Source organism: Mustelus asterias, chromosome 9, assembly GCF_964213995.1.
Source record: "Mustelus asterias chromosome 9, sMusAst1.hap1.1, whole genome shotgun sequence".
Classification (NCBI taxonomy): Eukaryota; Metazoa; Chordata; class Chondrichthyes; order Carcharhiniformes; family Triakidae; genus Mustelus; species Mustelus asterias.
The window spans coordinates 38,278,990-38,304,329 of record NC_135809.1 but is presented as its reverse complement, the minus strand read 5'-3'; the positions used below and the strand labels follow the sequence as shown (position 1 = coordinate 38,304,329).

The 25,340-nt window shown below is 41.7% G+C and overlaps 1 protein-coding gene across 1 annotated transcript in view; it reads right to left on the bottom strand.

Annotated features, from left to right (window-relative positions):
- Positions 1–25,340, bottom strand: part of nrip2 (nuclear receptor interacting protein 2) — a 56,339-nt gene continuing 30,999 nt past the window's right edge. The window contains exons 4-6 of the mRNA XM_078220012.1: positions 10,645–10,784; positions 6,105–6,157; positions 1–3,306 (exon numbers count right to left, since the gene is read on the bottom strand). Coding sequence (XP_078076138.1) covers positions 3,184–3,306; positions 6,105–6,157; positions 10,645–10,784 — 316 coding nt within the window. The 3' untranslated portion in view covers positions 1–3,183. The remainder of the gene's footprint in view (positions 3,307–6,104; positions 6,158–10,644; positions 10,785–25,340) is intronic.

The following is a 25,340-nucleotide window of genomic DNA, read 5'->3' as shown; positions in this document are numbered from 1 at the left end:
TGTTTGACAACACCAGTTTATTGTGAACAATAAAGTGCACACCAGAATAACAAGGTAACATACAATACTGTTGGGAAGACGTTGGTTAATAAACGTTATTAGCTGATGAGTGCATAATGCTGGAATGTCTGCTCTGAAAGAATGCAATGTGTAGTGGAGCATTCAGGAGTGAATAACATTAACCTTGTGTAGTATTGCAAAATAAGACACACTACCCAAACCAGAATCAAACACCATGCAGTGCCTCCAAAGTCAAGCGGCAAGAGTGTTGGTTTGCCACAATCTGAATGGTTTTGATTTTTCCAATTTTAATACTTGCTATCATAAAATCAATTTACTGAGTGACTAATAGTTTGGGCATATTGCCCCATCCTCCCCCACCCCCACAAGTCGCATTCTAGTTCTTTGCTTTCCAATGTTTATTGTACAAAATAAACAAAGGTTATAGAGGTAGTGGGAAGTGCTGTATTTTGTTTTTTCAGAAAGATAGTTAGCCATTTTAGACAGTGAAGCTTCATGGGAGTTATTGATAGGTTTTGACAGTTCGATAAGAACAAGAGCTGTTTGTAACACAAATTAGGGTTTCACTCTGAAAACAAAGGGAGACACTGCCCCATTTATAGGGAAGATGACAAACTTAAATATTGACCTCTTCTAGAATAAATGGTTTATAAACATTGCATATAAAATAATACTCAGACTATTAAGGTATATGTAGCTACAGTATAAGTCTACACCACTAACATATATTTTTGTTTGTGTGTTGCAAGTTCCACATGCTGTTTATGTAAATGTTAATAAGAACCTTTTAATTTCTGATTTCCATATTGGGAACTTGAGTTGCCATCAAAACACTAGGCTGCAAAGTGGTGGAATACAAGTCTGCAACATAACCCCCTGCCTCACTTTACCTTCTTATACATGGCATCACAGGGTTAAGCGCAAGTCAAAATCAGATACTTTATTCAGAGGAGAATCACCCAGAAGTCAACCAGTTGCACAGCTCCTAACAGCTGAATTAACCACAGTAGGCTTCAACACCATGTCATCCAGGGACACTCGAGTAAAGGAGACAAAAAAAATACTGTATAAGAATAAAATATAGTATTTTAAAAATCTGTATTTGTTGGTAATAGCTCTAACATTGATTGCGATCTTCGGTAAGATGGAAAAAAATGTAGAAAGGTTTGAATGTTTTGTACCTTTTTTCATTTGGACAAAGTGAGACACTGGCCAGGATTTTCCACTCCTGTTGGGCAGGTTCAGTGATGAGAGTGAAAAATATTGTGAGAACTGCAAAGTCACGTTTTATATCGGCGTAAATGTGTGGTGTGATTGACCCCTCCCATCAGTGACAGGATGCATTTCCGGACATTCAATGTCAGAAATATAATAAATTAACATTGAATAATCAAGCTGGAATCACCCCCCACTGTAAAAAAAAACATTCACAGTGGCATGATGACATAATGGTATGAATCACAACTGGATCTCCAAAGGTGTGCATCTGGTGAGCAGACCTCCCAAGGGAGCTCAGGTGAGTGCAATGCTCAGTGGGAAGAGGGTACTGCTCAGGCATCCCAGGCACTGCCAAAGGCACACCCCTGGGGATTCTAAAATGAACTGGTTTGCAGATTGTGTTCTGGGATGGCCTTTAAAAATGGCATCCCAAATCTTGCACTTTTAAGCTGCTGGCAGGGTGGACAAATTGGAAGCTACGATATATTGTGGAGCCAATGACTTGAACCATTTTTTAAAAAAAGTGCTGCATTATATGATGGAGAAAGCTACCACTGCCATCGGCAGTTTCAGTGCCGCTATTCCCTGTCAATACTGGGGAAAATCCTGACCACTGTGCTGCACAGAAATGTAATGGCCAGAATTTTACCGTCCCGCATTCCACGGGAATTGGAGTGGGCAAGGGGTGGACCATGGAAAGGTCCATTGACCTCGGGACTGATTTTCCAGTTTTGGGGAAAGCGAGGCTGGAAAATCCCGCAAAGCATGTTGCTGGCTGGACTTCTTTCGTCTTATGTTTGTTGAAGTCAGAATGGTGGATGTAAAGGTAAATACATATAGATGACTCTTTTTAACAATGGGATAAGGTTATGTCTTTTGGAATACAACGCACTATTGGCAAAATATTTGGCCATTGGTATCCTAAGAAGAGAATTAATGGAGCCAGATTTGGAATTCTAAACAATGTGAATGAACGAAAAAGGATTCAGTTCATTGGAATTACTTATAGTGGCAGTGAACTTGAATAAGTTTATTTGTTGGAGCTCTACTTACGTGAAACTGGCTGCAGTTTAAGGTTATAGAAACAGAACATTTCTATCTGTCAATCTGAACGTTGAACCAAGGGAAAATCTTGACTGTTAACTTGGTGATGAACTGGATAATGTTGTGATGCTGAAACAGCATACAGTATCTCTCAGGCTGCAGCTATTGCAATACCAATTGAAGAAATGGTGTTACACCTGAGCATTGGAAGTTTCTTTTGTTGTAAATAGAAAATTTTACAGGAAACCTTTTTCTGTATTTCTTAATTAAAGCTTAATTGATGCAAATCTCTGTAGTATAGAAATAGTAGTTTCAATTCAAAAATACATCCACATTTGCTTTTGATTATTTCCATTATAGGAAATGCTTCTGTCAGGGCTTTCTGCTCATGTTAAATGAGCATTTCACAACAACATCAGATCATCTATTTCTCAAAAACCCAGGTAGGCTGTTGTAATATTTGGAACCAATAATATGATTAGACTAGGCAACCCAAAACAACCGTCAGAGGAAATAACCTTTCGAATGACCCACTGTTAAAATTTAATTTTTGTTACCTGTTACTGAAACTATGTTATAAAACGCAAATGTATTTCATGTCACAGTACACAAGCCTGGGAGCAGCGAAAAAGAATGAACAGGGTCACGGATTCCCAACACTAGTTAGAAACCTAAAGTGGAACAATCTTTTGGTGGTTTGAGAGGATGTTGGTAGGAAAGGAGAGACCGTTTATTTAACTGTCCTCTCTTCATTTCCGCCAGCTTACGCCTTTAAGTGAGACAAGCCAAAGATTACAGCAGTCACAAAGGGGTCAGAAAAAGAAAGAGACCAGTAACCTCATGGTGTCAATCCATCATGTGAGCATTTTTGTTCAAAACACTAGATTCTGGTGTTCTTTTTCATTCTTTCTCTTCCTCTTCATCATTCTCTTCCTCCTTTACCTCTTCCGGCTCAGTTATGAATGGTATTTGTGTTTCTGATTTCCCAAGAAGCAGTGCTCCTCTTTCCAAGTCAATCACACACTGTTGGTAAGAAATACAAGTTTTTTAAAAAATGTTAAGTGGCCAATATTGTGAAAACAACTGAACTGTTGAGTTGTTATTAGTAATGGCGAGAGGAAATTGCATTATTTGCCAACTTTAACATCGTAAAATACCCTCAGATGCTCCTCAGCTGAAAATGGACAACAAGCATTGGTAGGAGAACCATTCATAAAGGCAAATGAAAGTTTGGTAAAAGATTAATACTGTGGGGGCTTTTGAAGAAAAACGATGAATGGTTTATGGAGGCCATTCAATCAAGATTGGTGAAAGTTGATGCAAGAATTTTAGAATTGGAAAATTGGAGGTCATACTACCTGGGTGAGCATGCAGTGTTGAGGAACAGAAACATGGTAGGAACAAGGATAAATATGAATTTAGTTTTCAGAGGGAGCTAGAAGGTTAGCAAGGATGGCGACAGGAAAGCAGTATTAAGTATGGATAGGTTGCAGATGACAGGGATTTAAACATAGCAATTATGTTGTTGGCTTAGCTCAGTTGGTAGGATTCTTGATTGTGGGTTCAAGTCTCAAAATTATTGAGACAGTGTTGCAATGTTGAAGATGCTTTCTTTGGCATGAAATGCCAAACCATTGCCCTATCTGCCTGTCCAGGTAGACATAAAAGATCCCATGGCATGATGAAAAGTAGTGTTCCCATTGTACTAGCCAATAATGTTCTCTCAAATAACACCAGCAAAAATACATTAACTGGTCATTCATTTCATTCATTGTTCATACTTCTGTGGCCGATGTGTTTTTCTAAATAATAACAACGATGCAGTAATTAATTATGAAATGCTTCGGGATATCCTGACAATATAAAGCACTGTATATAGCATTATATGGAGAATGAGGAAAGGGGCAAAGGTTTAGAGTGGCATTTGAAAAGAAGCTGGGAATGTGCTTTAGAATGTTGACTGGAAAGCACATGCCAGTATTAATTCAGAGAAATGGGAATTAGAGTGCCAGTATTAGTTAGAGTGGAGGGGAAACCAGCAGGAGGTGGGGGGTGGTTAGGCAGTGCCATGAAGTGGGAAATTGGAAGTAAAGTATCAGCTAATTGAGGCAGGACAAGTGTGAACAGCTTTGAATGATGGCAATCAAATCAGTCGCCCATTATACATTTTTCATTATTATAATTTCCATTGACTTCAATATCAGCAAAATCAGTAGAGAAGTATAATAGCAGTTTATTCAATACAAGTCATTTTATACTTGCACTCAGAGTCAAATGACTCTCCGCATTTTCTTAAGCTTTTACCAGTTTTCTAGGTTAGGATGTACGAGGCTGATTCTCCTTTTGAGTTTCAATGGAGCCACACCACAGAAGAGGATTATAGAGTACCGATGGTTTAGGAAATTGGGGTGATCATCTATACTGAATGCGATAGAGAAATTGAGATGGACAAATAAGGACAATATGCTAACATTGCATTCACAAAGGATGGGGGCGATTCTCCCAGCCTGTGGGCCGGGAGACATCAGCGGGGGCTGTTTCACGGGCTTCCCGCTAGGCATCATAGCCTCTGCGAGTCTCCGGCACTAAGATTTTCAGCGTAATCAGCTCCATGCCAGAAATTGGCATGGAGCTGATTTCAATATTGAAATTAACATTTGCATTTGACTAGTGGGCCCGGGACTTTAGTCTCCAGGCCCGTTAGCATTTCCCCCCGCCGCCAGGAGTGGTTCACTCCAGTGGGATTTACTCCTGCTCCCCACTAATGGCCTGACCCCGCTGGAGGGAAGAGAGGCCATTGAGGCCCCTTAGGAAGGTCAGGGGTAAGGTGCGGTACCCCTTGGGCAGTGCACTGCTCAAGGGCCAAACTGGCACTGCCCAAGGGCAGCTTGGCACTGCCCACCAGGCATCAGGCAGTGCCAAGGGGGTGGGGCCTATTGAGGGCATGGTGTATTGGGGGCAATCGGTGGGGGGGGTGGAGGGATCGCTGGCAAAGGGAGGGAAGAGGACGATCGAGGCTGACCATCTGAGTGTGGGGAGGTCGGGACTGTCAGAAGGGGTTCAGGAAGGTGGAGCTGGCCGGGGGGAGCAGGGAGGCCTGTGATTGGGGGGGTGGAGGGATCAGAAGGCCAACAATGGTGGGGTTGTGGAGCTGGTCAGTGATCAGGCTGGACAGCAATCGGGAGGCCGGCAATGGGAAGGCCACTGTACATGCGCTGATATCCGTGCTGACAGATCGTTGCATGCACAGTAGCCCACTCAGCACTATGCTGCCGGCATCTCAGGCAGGAATAGACTCCGCCCACAGATTTCCAGAATGAATCCTGCTAGGCACTCTGTGATGCAGTGTCACAGACTCATTCTGGAAATCATGCTAAAAAAACCAGGATTTACTCCCATTTTCCCACATGTTGGGGACTTAGAATTCCTTTGGGAGAATCCCGGCCAATATCACCAATTTCATCACTTTCATTAATGCTGTGGGCTGAAAACAGAATGAAGAGATTTGAATGTGGTTTGAGATAGCCAGCACCTCAATAATAAAATTCATCCAGCGGATTCTGATGTGCTTCAGGTATCCTATGGGTGTGAGACATTGTCCCAGAAATGGATCATGTTGCGTCCATTTTAAGCCAATAAAATGGGCACATTGAGGTTGAATGTCTACCCCTGTAAGTCTACGCCACACCAACTCTGGGACTGATCACATCAATAGCAGACTGGAGCGATGGAAACAAAGAAGTTAGATAGATGGACAGAAATGGAAAAAGCTTGAAAGTAAGAGAAACTGCTGCAAATAAAATTAGAGACATATTTCTTACTTTGAGAGACAGGAGTGTTTGAAGACCAAGGGAAAATTCACATGTCTCATTATCTACAAAACAAATGCACAACAGTGTTATATTTCCCAAAAGTAGGACAAAACAAATTCAGACCATTTAACACCTGCTTTCCAGGTTATAACTGAACAGTGAAGCATAAAAGCATTGAGGTAAAACATCATTCCACCTTTTAACCAGTAACAATGGTCTTCAAATTCTTCAGCAATTGGCAGGAACATGAGCTTTGGAAGACGACAGGTTTGAAAGGTTTCTCATTACAGGCTGGAATTGTACAGAGCTATATGGGAATTTGGTGCTAATTGGTGATGAAATGAGTTGGTATTGCAATATTCGGGTACATTGAGTGCACATATTCTCCCAAAACCGCAACTACGATGGATAAAATCTGAACATAATCTTCCCCTGAGGCAACCTTGTGTATTATCTAATGACCAGTTACAGTTTGGCAGAGGTGTAGGATTATCTCATCACCTATCTTACCTAGGCACCAGCATACGCCATAAAAAGGCCACAAAGTTGTGAAAAGGGATAAAACTGATAAAAACTCTCAGTTTTGCTATTTGATAAGTAAATTTGAAAATTGTTCATTTCAGAAGGGCTTTCATCAACCTTGGACAAGTAATTTTACAGTATATCTTCTGACTACTTACTTATCAGTCTATTTTACTTACAGTCCATGACACGGTGGCACAGTGGTTAGCACTGCTGCCTCACAGCGCCAGGGACCCGGGTTCGATTCCCATTGTCTGTGCGGAGTCTGCAAGTTCTCCCCGTGTCTCCGTGGATTTCCTCTGGGTGCTCCAGTTTCGTCCCACAGTTGAAAGACGTGCTGGTTAGATGCATTGGCCATGCTAAATTCTCCGTTAGTGTACCCGAACAGGTGCCAGAATGTGGCAACTAGGGGATTCTCACTGTAACTTCATTGTAGTGTTAATATAAGCCTACTTGTGACACTAATAAATAAACTTTAAAACTTTGGCTCTTTTCTATTAACTAAGGAGCCCTTTGTGCATCAATGTTGATGTGCAAGCAATTGTGCTTGAGAATTCTTTCATACTTTTTTCCCTATTTATGGTAAATAATGAGGCTGTGATTTAGTTCTATGGGCATCTGCAGCTTTTTAAATATCGGGTTGCAATCTTTTATTTCTAAGCATAGAAATGTCATACTCCAGCCAATTAACATTATATTTGTGACAAGTGGCGTTCCTCAGGGATCAGTACTGGGACTTTCGCTGCTTGGAATATATATAAATGATTTGGAGGAAAATGTAACTGGATTGATTATCAAGTTTGCGGATGACACAAAGGTTGGGTGGATTTGCGGTTAGCGATGGGGACCATCAGAGGATACAGCAGGATATAGATCAGTTGGGCGGAGAGGTGGCAGATGGAGTTTAGTTAGGCTGCACTTGGAATAGAGTGTTCAATTCTGGTCGCCATACTACCAGAAGGATGTGGAAGCTTTGGAGAGGGTGCAGAAAAGATTTACCAGGATGTTGCCTGGTATGGAGGGCATCAGTTATGAAGAGAGGTTGGAGAAACTTGGTTTGTTCTTACTGGAACGACGGAGGTTGAGGGCGACCTGATAGAAGTCTACAAGATTATGGGAGGCATGGACAGAGTGGGTAGTCAGAAGCTTTTTCCCAGGGTGCAATTACTAGGCGGCACAGGTTTAAGGTGCAAGGGGCAAGCTTTAAAGGAGATGTATGAGGCAGATTATTTACACAGAGGGTGGTGGGTGCCTGGAACTCGTTGCTGGGGGAGGTAGTGTAAGCGGATACAGTAGTGACTTTTAAGGGGTGTCTGGACAAATACGTGAATAGGATGGGAATAGAGGGATATGGTCCCCGTAAGGGTAGGGGGTTTTAGTTAAGTCGGGCAGCATGATTGGTGCTGTTCCTGTGCTGTAATTTTCTTTATTCTTTGTTCTTTGATATTGTTTGCTCAAGTAGGCTTCTTAAAAAATATTTCCATTGCAGGTATTTTGTTCATTTTCAATTAACAGTTTTGCTTCATGCATTATTTTTATTTTTGGCCAGTTCTCCATGTTTACATTTTTGTTGTTTTTGCCATCAAAAGCTAGATGATGCTAGCACAACCCATTTCTGTCAGCCCTGCTGAATTGCATAGCAACAGTGTCATTTCCTTAAAGTATCAAACTGAGAAATTAATTAAACCAATTTTGACCTGACAAGAGACCATTTACTAAGAGTCAGTTGTCCCTTTTGAATATAAACTTCATTTCATATCATCAGACCTGGAGGTATTTACATTACACTCACCCACTCTCATCAAGATAGAGAATTTCATTTCAAAAAAGGCTTTAGGCCTGACTTAAATTAATCTATAAATATATACTGTAGCTTGGAACTAGTTTGGATCTTATTCTTTAACAACTGCAAAGATAAATATTATTGGAGGATGCTAAAATTACAGAAAGATGCTGCAACCAACACTTTCACATTTATTTCTCAAATTCTCATTTGAATTTATCTACACATCACCAACTTTCCTAAATCCTTTGGGATTAAGATGATCCCTAAACTTGAGTTACATTTGTGTGAATGTGAGGTGAGTTGTATCTGCCAATGCGTTGCAGAGCTATTTCCACTGCTTTGGTCATGCATTTGCACATCCATTGGAGAGTCCACTGGCAAAATTAGAGTGCAGCCTTTAAAACGCCAGTTCTGACTGACATTTGCAAAAGCAACCTGGATGAGTAGCAGTTAAGTCTGGGCTCAGGGAAAATCTGAGTCTGTATGTTGCAACAGATATCATCTGCACAGATAAACCTCTGGGAGTAGGATAGGTGTAGGTAACTGATGTACAGGTTGAACAACATTGTGGCTAAGGCAGACCCCTGGGGTAACTGATTTGTCTATTTCCCCAGGCACTAGTCTTGTCATCCAAATGCACTTGATAATTTGATGAACAGGCCAATGTGCTGGACTGTATTGTACGCTGCAGGAAGGTCAACGAAAATGGCCCCAGTTTTCAGATTTCTTATAAAGTAATTTTCAATTAATAGTGGTTAATGCAAGGACCTTATCACATGTGCTTCTTCCTTGCTGAAAATCTGCTTGGTCCACACTCAGGATGTTTCCCACTTCTGGCTTGATCTGTTGTAGATTAGACATTCTACTACCATGAAGCATACAGATACTAGGGATAATTGCTAGTTTTGTGATGGTAATTTTAGGTCCTTGCCTGTTTTTTGGAGGCCAATGACATCAGGATGTTGCCAGTCTTCCCTTGCAAATGACCCCTGTAAAGAATTGAGCCAACCAGGAGTGGGCCAAGGTGTTTTAGGAACTCGGGGAGAATGTTGTCATAGCCAGTAATAATGCTTAATTTAATGGCTTGTAGTACTTGTCAACTCCAGGACTGTGAAGGGTTCAGACCTGGAATTGTACTGCCAATGGAAGGATTTCCCTTTGCTCCAAATTTGTTTCTTTACTCGTTATTCCAGCAATGTTGAAGCCACCAATGGCAATGGTGGCTTTCTCTGCCATATAGTGCAGCATTAGAAGGATTGGGTACAACGACATATCACTGGCAGGGCAGCCTCTGGTTTGCCTGCCCCACCAGCAACTTAGAAACACAAGGATTGGAGCTCCATTTTTAAAGGTCCCTGGCACGCCACCATGGATGCATTTTTCGACTGGGGGGATAATTCATAATCTTATGTTAGTTTGTTATAATGATGCTCAACATTGGGAAACATGCCCCATCATTGATGGGGGAAGGGACAATCACATTATACGTTTATGTTGACATAAAATGTGATTTTGGAATTCTCGTGATATTTTCCGCTCCTGTTGCCAAACCTGGCCGATGCGACGGGAGCAGAAAATTCTGCCCAGAGCTAGATGAGAAAGGTAGTAAATGGGGAGGCTCAAAGGAGGAAAGCAATTAGAGAGTGGTGAGGAGTTTTAGGCATGAAATTCCAGAGCTTAGGGCCCAAGCAGCTGCAAGCACAACCACCAATAGTAGAGCAATTAAAATCAGAGGTGCTCATGAGGCTAGGATTAGAGGAGTGGAGATATGTTTGGAGAACTGTGGGGCTGGTGGGGATCATAGAAATAGGGAGGGGTGAGATCATGGAGGAGCTGACAAGAATGAGGATTTTAAAATCAAGATGTTGCTTGACCAGGGGGATGTCCATGAGTGCAAGCACAGGCTGATGGGTAAAAGGAGATTTGGTGCGAGTTAGACCATGGGCAACAGAATTTTGAGTGGTCTTAAGTTTATACGAGACAGAATGAGGGTGACTGGCCAGGAATGCATTCGAATGGTCAAATCCAGAGATCTAGAGTTATACTCCGGAATCCCTTAACAGCTAACCTGAATTTTCATTACTTAAGGCAATAATTTGCTCCAACATAATTCAACTGGAAAATATAGTCACTTGTTACCAGAACAGGCCACAAGCTTCTTCCCTCAACTGGAGTAAATAGGATTATTTCAAATTTTAAAATCTTCCACAGTTCATTGAAAAGATAGAGTGAGATTCTTACCTACTACCAGAGCTGAACACTCTACTTTTTCTTTCCCCAACATGATTTCTAATTTCTCCACCCGTTCCGTTGTGTTTGAATTACGTGTGAATCTGTTATCTCCACAGTCTTCACTTTCTGCTGTCGGCAATTCCTTTAAACTGAAGAAATTGGTCATAGGTCAAAATACATTCGTTTATGAATCGCAAGAAATGATATCAAAAGAAATAACTACAGGATATGTTCCATCATATCTTCTTGTAGCCACATTCACTATACAGCCAATTTACATTTTACAGTGACAACGATGCCCTATTAATGGGCTGTTAACATTTGAACATCAGTCTCTAAACTGCACTAATGTATTTGAAATGCTGGGCCTCTTCTTCAGATTTTAAATCCTAAAAAAATGCGTAAATGTGGAATCATTAAATGTAAACAAATTTACTGCTGGTTGGACTTGTGAAAGACATGTTTTCAAAGAATTAATACAGCAAGTTCATACCAGCCAGATCATTTTTATAGCAAAGTCACAACAGAACGAAAAGGACCATTTTTGCAGCATCGTTTCAGCTGCAAAATGGGAATAGGCCAAATTCATATATTGCCAATTTCAATGAAGCTGCAACACATCCCAGTGATGTCGGGAACAAAAGATTTCCTAACTTTACTGCAATTAAATGATACAGGCCTAAGAGCCAAACTTGTCAGTTGTTGCACGTCTCCAGAAACTAACCTCAGTGTCTCCAAATAGATATGATGTTCCTTGAGAATCCTTCTTTTCAGGCAGGTTCTATGTCCACACTTCCAAAGCCATGGGCAGCCTGCTATTCAGCCTCAACACATTAACAACCACTTTTCACTCCGCTGGCTCTTTCAAGCCCTGTGATTCAGGCCTCCCACATCTTTGAAAACATTATTTAGTTCTTCACTAATCGGGCACTATACCCTTGTTTCACATGAGAAAAGTGAGTTGCCTTGCCATGTGATCCATTACCTGATTCTCATAGGGTAGTCGGCACCATTTCCTCTGGCAAGAAGATGCAGCAAGTTGGGTGAAGGTTAGCATTTGAGGAATGTATGACAAATGGCATGGATATGCCGAATAAAAGATGTGGTGGCATCACCATATGAAATTGGAAGAATGGGTTGCGCATTTAAATAAATTAATTTGGGGAAATGAGTAATTATACTAATTTAGCTAGTGCCTCTGCCATTGCCACTGCACCCCCGTCCCCCACCGCCCACTTTAGCCAGAGTGCATTGGGAGGGATTGTAGTATAGCTGTTACTTTCAGATACCCGGAATGCCCTAGGTCAAAAAGAGTGAGTAGTGGGCGTGGTACATTGCTTGTCATGGTTAGGTCATTGAACCTTTTGCAGCATTGGTCTGCAATCCTGTGGTAAAGCAAACCTTTTTGGCAGCTTTACTGAAAAGGATGGTGAGATTCTGGGCCTAATTTTAACTCTTAAATGGATGGGTTTTGAATAAGTTTAAATCTTTGGGTGGACTTTAACTTTAGGTACTGCAGTTCCTATAGTCTTGATTCACATTTGATCCTTACAGGGGCATGTCTGAATGGCTGCAGGCTACAAGAATCAATGGCCGTATCTACTGCGGAGACAGCACGGGCCCTACAAGTCTCCATGGCCCCCGTGCATTGGCTGTGGCATTCAAAGCACTATGCTTGCATGGGCCAGTTGCAAGGGCCAGTTACAGGCTGAAAGATTCAGAAACTTTTAAGGGTTATGAGTAAAGGTAACTTATTTAAAAAAATTAGCACAAAATATACAAAAGCATGGCAAAAGCTTATATAAGTCTATAAAAGTGAAGAGAGTAGCTAAAGAGAATGTTGCACCCTTGGAGGATGAAACTGGAGTGTTAATAGTGGGAAACATAGAAACGGTAAATAAATAAAATCAGTATATTGCCTCAGTTTTCATGGTGGAGGACATTAATACCGTCCCAATAATAACAGGTAATGCAGAGGTAATGGAAAGGAAGGAACTTGGAACAATCATCATCAATAGACAAAAAGTGCTGAGCAACTATTGGGATTGAAGGCAGACAAGTCCCCAGGGCCTGATGGCCAACATCATAGGGTCTTAAAGGCAGTGGCAGTGGAGATAGCGGATCAATTGGTTATAATATTCCAAAATTTCCTGAATGCGGGAAAAGTTCCAGTGGATCAGAAAAACTCTAATATAATACACTTTTTCAAAAAAGGAAGGGAGGCAGAAAGTAGAAAACTATGGACCAAGTTAGTTTAACATCTGTCATTGAGTCATAGTCATAGAGTCATAGAGGTTCACAGCATGGAAACAGGCCCTTCAGCCCAACTTGTCCATGCCGCCCTTTTTTTAAACCCCTAAACTAATCCCAGTTGCCCGCATTTGGCCCATATACCACTATACCCATCGTACCCATATAACTATCTAAATGCTTTTTAAAAGATAAAATTGTATCCGCCTCTACTACTACCTCTGGCACCCTCGGTGTGAAAAAACTGCCCCTCTGGACACTTTTGTATCTCTCCCCTCTCACCTTAAACCTACGCCCTCTAGTTTTAGACTCCCCTACCTTTGGGAAAAGATATTGACTATCTGCCTTGTCTATGCCCCTCATTATTTTATAGACCTCTATAAGGTGACCCCTCAGCCTCCTATGCTCCAGAGAAAAAAGTCCCAGCCTATTCAGCCTCTCCTTACACCTCAATCCATCAAGTCCCAGTAGTATCCTAGTAAATCTTTTCTGCACTCTTTCTAGTTTAATAATATCCTTTCTATAATAGGGTGACCAGAATTGCACACAGTATTCCAAGTGTGGCCTTACCAATGTCTTGTACAACTTCAACAAGACGTCCCAACTCCTGTATTCAATGTTCTGACCGATGAAACCAAGCATGCCAATTGCCTTCTTCACCACTCTGTCCACCTGTGAATCCACTTTCAAGGAGCTATGAACATGTACCCCGAGATCTCTTTGTTCTGTAACTCTCCCCAACGCCCTACCATTAACTGAGTAAGTCCTCCCCCAAGTCCTGTCATTGGGAAATTGTTAGAATCCATTATTAAGGAAGTAATAACAGGACATTTGGAAAGACAAAACGCAATCCGTCCTAGAGTCAGCATAATTTTATGAAGGATAATCATGTTTGACTAATTTGCTAGAGTTCTTTGAAGGTATGTCAAACAAAGTGGATAATGGGGATCCTGTAGATGTAGTATATCTGGATTTCCAGAAGGCCTTTGCTAAGGTGCTGCACAAAAGATTAATACACAAGGTAGGATCGCGTGGGGTTAGGGATAATTTATTAGCTTGGATAGAGGACCAGCTAACCAACAGAAAGCAGAGAGTTGGAATAAATGGGTCTTTTTCTGGTTGGTGAGATGTAACTAGTGGGGTGCACAGGGTTCGGTCTTCAGGCCCCAACTATTTATAATCTATATTAATGACTTGGATGCAGGGATAGAAGGTACTATAGCCAAATTTGCAGATGATACTAAAATAGGTGGAATAGTAAGTTGTGATAAAGAAATAAGCAATTTACAAATAGATATGGATAGGTTAGGTGTGTGAGCCAAAATTTGGCTGCTGGAGTTTAATGTGAATAAGTGTGAGGTTATCCATTTTGGTCAGAAAAATAGAAAGGCAACTGATTATCTAAATGGAGAGAAACTTTAGAGAGCTTGGGTGCAGAGGGACCTGGGTGTCCTCTTGCATGAATCGCAGAAAACTAGCATGCAGGTAATGAGGAAGGCAAATGGAATTTTGGCATTTGTTCCTAAAGGAATAAAGTACAAAAATATATAAAAATAGGGAAGTGTTGCTGCAACAATATAAGACCGCACTTGGAGAATTGTGCAGTTTTGGTCCCCTTACTTGAGGAAAGGATGGGAGGGAAGGAAGGACATAGGAGGGCTGAATTGTCTACCCCTGCTCATAGCTCTTATGTTCTTATGTTCACTAGATTGATTCCAGAGGTGAGGGGTTTCTTATATCAAGAGAGGTTGGGCAGTTTAGGCCTATACTCTTTGGAGGTCAGAAGAATGAGGGGAGATCTAATTGAAGTATAAAAGATGCTGAAGGGGATTGACAGAGTAGACCTAGAGAGGATATTTCCTTTTGTAGGACAATCTAGAATGAGAGGTGATAGTTTTAGGATAAGGGGTATCAGATTTAAAACAGAGATGAGGAGAAATTACTTCTTCCAAAGGGTTATGAATCTGTGGAATTCACTTCCTCAGAGTGTGGTGGATGCCGGGACATTGAGTAAGTTTAAGGAGGAGATAGACAGATTTTGAATTAGTAATTGGTTGAAGGGTTATGGAGAACAAACAGGAAAGTGGAGTTGAGACCAAGACAAAATCGGCCATGACGAAGCAAGCTCGAGGGCTGAGTTGTCTACCCCTAGCTCTTATGTTCTTATGTTTGCAGTAAGGGCATAAGTGCAAGGACTGGATATTTATAGTTGATGTCAAGGACAGCCAACACAAGGTTGACTGTGGCTCCTTGAAGTTGGGTCTTTTGGCCCAAATTAAGACACTTGTGAATGTGCAGTAACATCTGAAGGGAAAGATCAGCCACCTGTCATCCACCAGGATGATATCATCCTGCAAGAGGTGGCCTTGGTATGTGATGTGTAGACTCAGGGAAAGTCAAGGACTGGAGAATGCATTGCTGTCTTGTATATGGAGGAAGACAATTCAACGGGGACGTCCACTGATTGCTGAGTTGTTTCTGTTCACAGAAACGAGGAGCAGTAGAGAATGCGGGCCACAGGCACTGATTTGAATGAGAAGAAGAAGGACCATTGCTAATTGGCACAGTTCAGGATAGGCTGTTCCCCTGAGGAACATGAGCCAGCTGGGCTCGAGGAAGACCCAGATGCTGGTGAGGAGGAGCCAAATCCACAAAGATGTTTGACGCAATCATGGGTCAGATGAGCAGAATATAATGCCACAGGCACCTTCGCTTGTCTAGGGATATGGTAGCTATTATTTGCCAAATTCTCCATGAGGAACGTACTTCACAGACTTGGAGGGCATCCAATGCCAGTTCCACTGAACTTTTTTGCTTGCAGATCCACTGGGGCCCTTTGTGGAATCTCACAATCGACAACCCACAAATGCATAAGGGAGGTGACCAATGCCCTTTTTGATAGTTCACCATTACGTGCAGTTACACATGGATGAAGCAAGCCAGGCTGCCAGAGCTGTGAGATTTGCTGCAACTTCAGGCTTTCTGTAAGTATCCGCACAATCGGCTGCACACGTGACCTTGCGAGCTCCCTGGTGGCAGCCTGTGAAACTCATTAATAGAAAAGGATTTCACTTTCTGATTTGTGATCACAAAGCAGATCGTGCATATTTATGCCAGGTACCCAGGGAGCTCAGACAACTCATACATTTTGAGTCTCTCCCAAGTGCCAGAGATATTTGAGGGAGCTCAGCGCTTGGGAGAGTTGGCTCCTCGGTGATTAGTGGGACCCCTTAAGACATGGCTACTAACCCCCATTCGTTATCCTGAGGAGAGATACCATGCTGCACATTCAACTACAAGGTTCTTCATACAGCCGACAATTGGCCTCATAGCCATGCATTTCAGATGTTTGGACTGATCAGACAGAGCTTTCCAGTACTCACCACAAAGGGTGTCCTGCATCACTGATGTTTGTTGTGTGCTCCACAACCTAATGCTGCAAAAAGTGGATATCGTGCCACAGAGAGACATGGAGGAGTTACACATCTCTTCGGATGAGGAGGACATTGAGGGGGATGAATCTGAAGAGGGTGAGGATTCAGATAAGCCACGAGGCCAATGCATGGGCACGGTGCGGCAGACGGACCTATGATAACCTCATAACTACAAGATTCTAGGAGAAATACGATGAAGACAAGTTGTTAACAAGTGCAGTTCTCTTCACACTTTGGTGCAGGGGAGACAACAACACATTCATTGTTATCTTCAACATATCACAATAGGTCATCAATCTCAAAACAGAGAAAGCATAAGTCACCTTCAACCCTAACAATGGGATCATCCTTGATATATGCAGTAGCCTAGGGACCATGTGGCTGCTGTGGATTGGGATAAGCATTCCACGAGCACACAACCTTAAACAACTACACATGGTGCAGTCTTTTCAACCAAGGCGCCAACAGATCAGTGGCCATAGCAATCTTCAAGTGGCTGAAACGCTACATAGATGCACTCATACCAGTGTGACAGAAGCTTAGCAAGGCAGCTCTAGGAGGAAAAACATTTGTCAATGGTTAGCACTTGACCATCTCAAGATAAAGCTCCATCTGGACATCACCACCTCTCCAAATGCCAGCTCTCATACATGATTAATACAAAGCCGCATCTTGATACCAAGCCCTAAGACGCCATTGGACATCAGGACGTAATGATTTGTTACATGTCAGCATGGATGCGAAGCTGTGAGTTACGTTAGCATTGTCCTCATTGAGAGTGGTTCAGCGAGATCATCATGTCGCTATTGACAAATACTCAGCACCCTGCATTCATTGGCAGCCTGCAAAGTTTACATCCTGCATTGCCTTGGCATCTAGGAGAGGCATGGCCTAGTCACTTTTGACACAGCAGTCAACGATAACTTCTCCTCTTCATAGATACTGATGAGCACTCAGCAGATGTATATATAGCATTATAATCCTTGACATTGCCCATTTCGCAAAGGCCTTCCTATGAACCCTAAGACAATGAGTGCTCAATCATGCAATGAATTCCGTATCACTTGACGCTTTGTGACTTCACAGAGGAATTCTGTAAAGCAATAATAGGCTGCTGTTAAGGAACAAAGTAAGATCCACACAGATAAGTAGACAGCACCATCAGGATGAGCATACGTCTCTGACATCACACACACTCATTCCCATCCAGCAGACATTTCAAATGTCACAGAATGAAACCAGCTTCCATCGCTCAGCGTCATACCCTTGAATGAACGTGGGACCTTGCATCGAATTATCAATAACTGAGGCTTGGAGAGAGATAAATGAAATGTGAAATATATTTACAATGACGAAGGTTATATATAGTGAACAAATAGCAGTGCCACCACTGTGCATTCCAAACTTCTCTAATTCTCCTTGTTTTCTAATTTTCCTAACTCTACCACTACGTGTAGGTGTAGCCCGAAATCCACAGCAGAGTTGGAGGCAGTCTGCTGACCACTATGCCTTGTTGGCTGAGATGACTTTAGCAGGCACCCTTTGGAGGCCAGAGGCCGGGATGGTCCCGGCTTGCTAAGAGTCTCTTGCTCCAGGGCAGGTGTACCCACCTCTGCCTGACCTGGAGTTGATCAAGTCATGGGCAGAGGTGATTTGGAATGGCAGGACACCCTTGGTGAGTCCTGGGTGGATGCCCTTGGGTGTTTGGCTGGCATTCCTCCTTCCAATAGGTGCTTGAGGACCCTCCATGACTCCTTGTCACCCACCCCTTCTCACCTAGCCATTGCTGGAATGCACCCATGACTAGAGTGATGAAAAGCGAGATTGAACTCTCCTAACAAAGAGCAAATCCGGCAGGAACTGCATGTTCTGGGTGTCCAAAGTGGCTGCACCCATCCCATTGGAGACTTTGATGCGCTTGTATCTCAGAGCTACAACATGAGACAGAACATGGACGGACTCCTCAGCCTCCATTTGAATCTGCTGAATGCCTCTGGCAATTCTGTCTAATATTCCCCTGCTTGTCTCTGCATCTCCAATATTTCTCTTCAGGCCAATTCCAGAGGCTCATCCACAAACCTGGACTCTGTAAGGGCTTGGACTCCAGCCGTCCCTGAATGTCAGTGACCTCAGCTGTTAGTTCCTCAGCATTGACACCTGCCTGTGAAGTGATCATTGAATTATGAACTCGAGCCTCCTCTTAAAACTAGAACCCACCAAGGTGTATATGTCTGTGATGCTGTAGGGTGCAGCTGAACGCAGTGAAGAATCTTTATCTTTTGGTTCCTCAGTATCCTCATTGGAGGTAGTCTGGCGGCTGGGGCTGAGGCTCTTGATGGAGCTTTTCTGCCACCTTTCCTTGCTGGTGGCTGGTATAGAGAAAATAGGTAATTAGTGATTGTCTAGGCAGGCTCCTACATTATGGATCACTCACAGTCATGTCCATGTGTGGCCAATGTCTACTGTATGGATCCTCATAGGCTTGTTAGGGGTTAAGGGAGTTCAATCTCATCTTTGTGAAGAATCATAGAATAATAGAATCCTACAGTGCAGAAGGAGGCTATTCGGCCCATCGAGTCTGCACCGACCACAATCCCACCCAGGCCCTATCCCCATATATTTACCTTAGCTAGTCCCCCTGACACTAAGGGGCTCTTTCATGCAGGAATGATTTGTCAGCCAGCTCTGCAGCCTGCTGTTTATGGGATGAGAGTGCCCTCAGCTCTCGGGTATCCCCTCTGGATTTGGCTCCCGCTGATTATAGGCAACCTTGTCCTGCATAAAGGCAGATGGATTGACTATGCAGTAGGAATCAAAGAACAATTCAGAAAGATGCATGCTTGCTGTGTGCTGAACCTTCCTGATTAAGGGATGAAAATGCCATTTGTGCAGGATCACATGTGAGATGGCAGACATTTACTGCTCATGTTCTACCTGTTGATAGTGTGACATTTCTGTGGAATCTAACCTTTAGGCTGCCTAATGCCCTTATGAGAGCATGAGCTTGCAGTGCGGAGAAGGTTCACTACATCGGCAAAGTGCATCAGATCATTAATTTGCTTGTCACTGGTGTTGACCTGCCTGGTGACCTCCTCCCAAGTCTGTGTGCTCAGGTGGATGGACCTCCTGCTTCATCCTTTGGAAGGAGGACCTCTGATCTTTCCTGGGCAATCTGGAGGAGAATCACCAAGGAAGCCTCACTGATGCATGAGTAGAGGGTTTGTTATGTTTGGTTGGTGTTGGAATATATATCTTCACACACCTGGCCTTCAGTGAGTGAACGCACTAGCACCTTGACCCCAGGAGTTAGCGATAGGGCAGAGGAATCACTGCCCGGACGGCCATGAGATTTGACAAACTCCTCACTGATGCATAATTAATGAGCTGAAAAGTGGAAAATCAGGCAAAAATATGCAATAGAAGGCAGGAAAGTCAGTATGATTCCCATGGGCGTATTGACCATAAATACCATTTTGTCAGCATCATGAACAACCCAAAACAATTGCAGCATTACCCCCTGTGCATCACATCCTGCTGCCTTTCTTGCCTGTTTCTGGTTCATCCGTCTATCAACATTCTTGTAAAGTGACAGTCAGGAGACAAACTGACTGACAAATTGGCTGACAGTCCACTCACTGAACCAAGCATGTTCCTCCTGACCAGCTGCTGCCACATTTTTCAGCCAGCACTGGCTTATTAACAATTGTACTCTAATTTCAAAGCATCCCAGCACATCACACATCACCCCCATTTTACATGAAATGTACGTCAATGACGACTTCAATGGACGTGGCAATGAGCTGATATGGGAAATTCTATTGCAAACAACTCTCTAGATTGTTGGCAAGCGCAACTGATTTCTATTGATGCAAATCTAACACAACTGACCACATGAAATTTGAAACCCCATGTGTTATATACATCAATGATCTGAATCCTTACATCAATTATTATAAGTTCTGTCTGCTAGTGAAAGCTATGATTCAATTGGTGACTATCTTACTCAGAAGGACCTTACTGGATGACAGTTGCCTAAAAGAAACTGAACATCTGCATGTTGGCCATTAGCCTAGGGCAGGGCTTCCCTTCTCTGCAGTTTCCTGTTTTGTTTATCTCAAATCAGTTTTGTTGTATTGTCGTCTTTTAGTCAAACTGGTATTCCGCTACCTCATCTCACCCAAGAGTAAAGCCATTTGCCTAACCTGGCAATGACTATGCTGCATTTAAATTAATACTTGCAGAAATAATATCTATAAAACAATCACTGGAATGTTCAGTAAGAAGTCTCAACACCAGGTTAAAGTCCAACAGGTTTATTTGGAATCACGAGCTTTCGGAGCGCTGCTCCTTCATCAGGTGAGTGTGCCCACCCGAGTCCAACGCTGGCATCTCCAGATCACTGGAATGTTCAGTTACCTTTCATTGTCAACGCCATACTGGTTCAAACCATTGGCAGTATTAATCTGCATTTTCAAATCTTGTTGTTTTGTGAATTAAGCTTCCTTAGGGATAGATTGAGCTCAACAGTCACATTTTAACATTAGTTATGGCAAGTTTTTTTTCCCTTCTTCTGTTACCTTCTATTAATACTATTATCATGGTTAAGGATACAAAGGGTGAAGAGTATTGATTCATTAAGTACTGTGAGCACACAAAGAGAGACTTGTCCCTGTGGTGCAATTGGTTAACATGTTTGTTAGACGAAAGATTGATGTTCCAAAACCAACACTAATTGTTGTGCCTCTTTCAGGGCTGTTATATTAATTAGTATATTTATTTTATTGGTTTCAAAAAGAGCATGTAAAGATAAACTTCTGCAAGTTGATTAGAGAGGAGGCAAGCATGTAATATTGCCTTCTGTGGGAATAAGTAAAAGATTGGCATTTGGTTTCCTACTTCACCACCTGGTTTCAAAATGAATTCACAAGATAGCAGAGGATAGTTACAAAGATTGTTTTTCATACAGACTTCAGTTACACAGATAGATTAGAGAAGTTGGGACTATTTGTATAGCAGAAGTGAAAGTTGAGCAAAATCCTGAGAGGTCTAGACAAAGTAGATAGGGAAAACTGTTTCCATTGATGGAAGAATCAAGACTAAGAGGGCACAGATTTGAGGCAATTGGCAAAAGAAGCAACGGCAACATGAAAAAATATATTTATGCAGAGACTGGTTAGTATCAGGAATACAATGCCTGGGAGTGTGTTGGAGACAGGTTCAATTGAGGCAATCAAGAGGAATTGGATTGTTTGTTATCTGAAAGGGATGAATGTGCAGGGATACAGGTTCTGTAAAAGAATCTGTGATTCTGTGAAGATTGTAATCTGAATTACTATTGTGAAGCATGGTTGGAAGCACATGTAAACTGTCAGGATATTATCACCCCCCAATGTTCTTTCAATCTGAATCTTTTGACCAGTGGACAAACGAAGTGGATATGTGTATACAAATTACATCCTTGCCAAAGACAAAACAAGGTATGGCCTCAGCATTGTCTGTTCCTGGCAAGGGGAAAATCAGAAACATTTGGCCTCTGGAGCCTGCGTCGCCATTTGATAAGATCATGGCTAACCTGACTGTGGCCTCAACACCATTTTCCTGTCTATCTCCAAAATCCTTCGATACCCTTGTTAGTCAAGAATCTATCTACCTCTGCCTTAAAAATATTCAATGTCCCTGCCTCTATTGCTCTCTGGGGAAGAGAGTTTCACATAAACTTGACCCTTTGAATAATTCTATGCCTGTCAGTAGGATACTGATGAAAATGTGGATCTTCTAGCCTTATGGATAAAATTTACAAGGAAAATAATCTATTAGATGCCTACAAGGCATGGTCAGACTTTGATAGGTTTTGAAAGATGGACTGTCATTCCATTGAGCAATATACCGTGAACTTCAACAGGCTGTATAAAAAGATTTCAGAAATTCAGTTTGGAGATTCCTTATTCAGTGTTCACATTTAAATTGTTGATTATACTAAAACATTGCCTGTGGATCGGCTGCTGGTCATAACTGGCATTCAAAAAATATATCTTTTTAGATCAAATGTCTGCTGCTTTAAAAAAATTCCTGGAGAAGCAGTTATTTCTAGCTGCCTCGATGGCGCAAATGGGAAATTCTGCCGTGTTTCAAAGGGTGGAGGACTCGATGATTGTGGCGTTTCGAGATCGTTCAGATATGGAGCGCAGGTGTCATTACAACAGAAGAGTGACACACAAAAGGAATGAGGATGAAGACAAATTTTAGCAGTTTGAGCAGATGACAGAATTGGAGTAGCATTAATAGACAAATAATAATACCCCAGTAATGCCCAGGAACTTTTAACAAGTTCTTCAGATGTGACTCAAAGTATCATAATGCCATCGATGAACTGCCCAAAGTGGAACAGCAAAAAGACACAGTGTTGCATGACACAGAGAATTCCATGGTTGACGACAATGATAATGATCGACCTGAGGAAATTGCACTAGTCACAAGAGACTTTAGTCAGTTAATAAATGTATTAGTCGCTGATTCATTTTGTTGTGATAGATAGTGGTTACATCTCAACAGTATTTGGAACAAATCAGTTAAAATGTTATTTAGATTCACTCAGTAGTAAGGACTGAAGTAAAGTCAGAGAGTATGGAAGCACTACTTATTTAATGTTCGGGGATGACAACACATTTGAGATAACTGAAAAGAGTGGTGTTTCCATGTAAAATAGCTGGAGTAAGCCACTCCCTTTGTACAGTTGTAGTCTCTAGTGAGATATCCCTGTTGCTAAGCAAGCCTTCCATGAAAAGGCACAAATGAAGTTGAACATGGAACATGATAAAACAATTATATTTGGAAAATCAGTAGATCTACAGCTCACCCAATCAAGACATAATTGCATCCTTTTAACTAAATATAGCTTTCCTAATGTTAAAGAAATGTCAATAGTTTCAGGTGATCAGAATTTGAGGAAAAACAGGAAATTGTCTTAACGTTACAACGACAATCTGCTCACCCTTGTCACAGACTAAAAATCCCACTAAAGGACGCAGATGTGGTTAATGATAAGTATACCAGTCACATTGAAGAGATTATTGAAAAATGTGACATATGTAAAAAGTATCGGAGAATGCTGCCACAATCCATTGGTAAGTACCACTGGTACAAGACTTTAATGAAGAAGTAATTATAGCTATAAAGTTACAAGACAAAAAAATTTTTCATTTTATATTATATAGATATGGCAACCAAATTCAGTCTTTCTGCAGTGATACATGGTAAGGACAAGGATGATTGTAGATAAAGTAATGGCAAAATAGATAGGGACCAGATTGGGAGCGTCGGCTAAATAGCAATGGACTCTGAAAGGGATCAAGGGGTAATTGATGAGATAATATAGCCCATCAACTAAACTGCAAGTTAACAACTGTCCTGGCATGGGCAGTTCATGCAAAAAATCGTTTCAAATGATTGGGGGCTACGGTCCTTGGAGGCTACAGTCCTTATCAATTTACTTATGGGAGGAATCCAAAATACCTTCTGTGCTGTGTGATAGCCCCCAGCCCTAGAACAGACAGCAATTGCTTTCATTTTTACTGCACACTTGAATGCTTACCTGCAGGAAGAAAGGCATTCATTGAGGCAAAAGTCTCAGAGAAAATTTGGATAGGTCTAAGGCATCGCAAAAGACCATCCATTTTAAAATTTTAATCCTGGGGTTATAAAAGAGAGAGTCAGAAAGAGTGGAAAGGTTGTGGTAAGGAGATGGGGATGGTAAGACAGTGCTTCTCCAACATGATGATCAAGCTATTAAGATCCATTTATCTCAGTTAATTGGCATTGATTACAAATTTTCAGGGTCTGAGCAATTAACAGAAAACAATGAGGCACCCTATCGCTCACATACTCATGTTTGACAATGATGAGAAACAAAATGTATTGGATAAGGGACAGAACGGCAATCGTGTCAAGAAAATAAAGAAATTGTATTTTTTTGGTAATAACATTGTAATTTTTCTTATGTACTGGGAGGTAAACTGTTGTGAATATTCCAGATTTTTACTGAATTCAAATTCCACCATCTTCCATGGTGGGATTTGAACCTGGGTTACCAGAGCAATGCTAGATAATTGCAGTAAGGGTGACTGTGAGACTCAAAGCTAACGAAAATAATTGGATTTTATATAGTAAGGAGCCAAGAAGGACAGATACTCACACAAAGCAATAACAGGAGTAAATTTGAACTTTTTATCAATTCATTAATGGGAAGTGGGTGTCGCTTTATTGTCCATTCCTAGTTGCCCATGAACTGAGTGGCTTGAGTGGCATTTTAAGAGTCAACCATATTACTGTGTGGCTGGAGTCACATGTAGGCTGGGCAAGAATGGCAGATTTCCTTTCCTAAAGGGCATTAGTGATAGAGATGGGTTTTTACAACAATCAACAATGGTCATCATTAGAATTTTAATTCCAGATTTTTATTGAATTCTACCATGGAAGATGGTGGAATTTGAACCCGGGTCCCCTGAGCAATGCTCTGAGCCTCTGAATTACTAGTCCAGTGACAATATCACTACGCCACTGCCTCCACCTTGTAATGAAAGGTGTCAGGAAGTTAAGGTAGGGTGAGTTTACTTTTCTTTAGCTCTTAGGATTTAAAAAGTAAAGAAACGAATGTAATAAATTCTGGGAGAAGACACTTCGAAAGAAACTGGGTGAGACAATGGAGATATCAAAGTTCAGGGAGAGATTGAACAGAGCATGTGGATTAGTGAGAGCATTTAAAAATATCACAGCAGGTGATGAAGACAGAAGTGGATAAGAAGGCAAAGACTCTTAGCTTTGTAACTGGGGAAAAAGTATTCATTTTGTTGCCAATATCTGGAAAACTGTTAAACACCAGGTTTAGCCGGCCTTACTGAATTGAAAAGAAACTAAGTGAAAAGAGACTGAGATGGACTCTATTTTTACTGAAGCCATGGGTATATTATCATGTTAATGCATGCATCGTATAACGTAATAGTATGTAATCTAAAGATAAGCAGC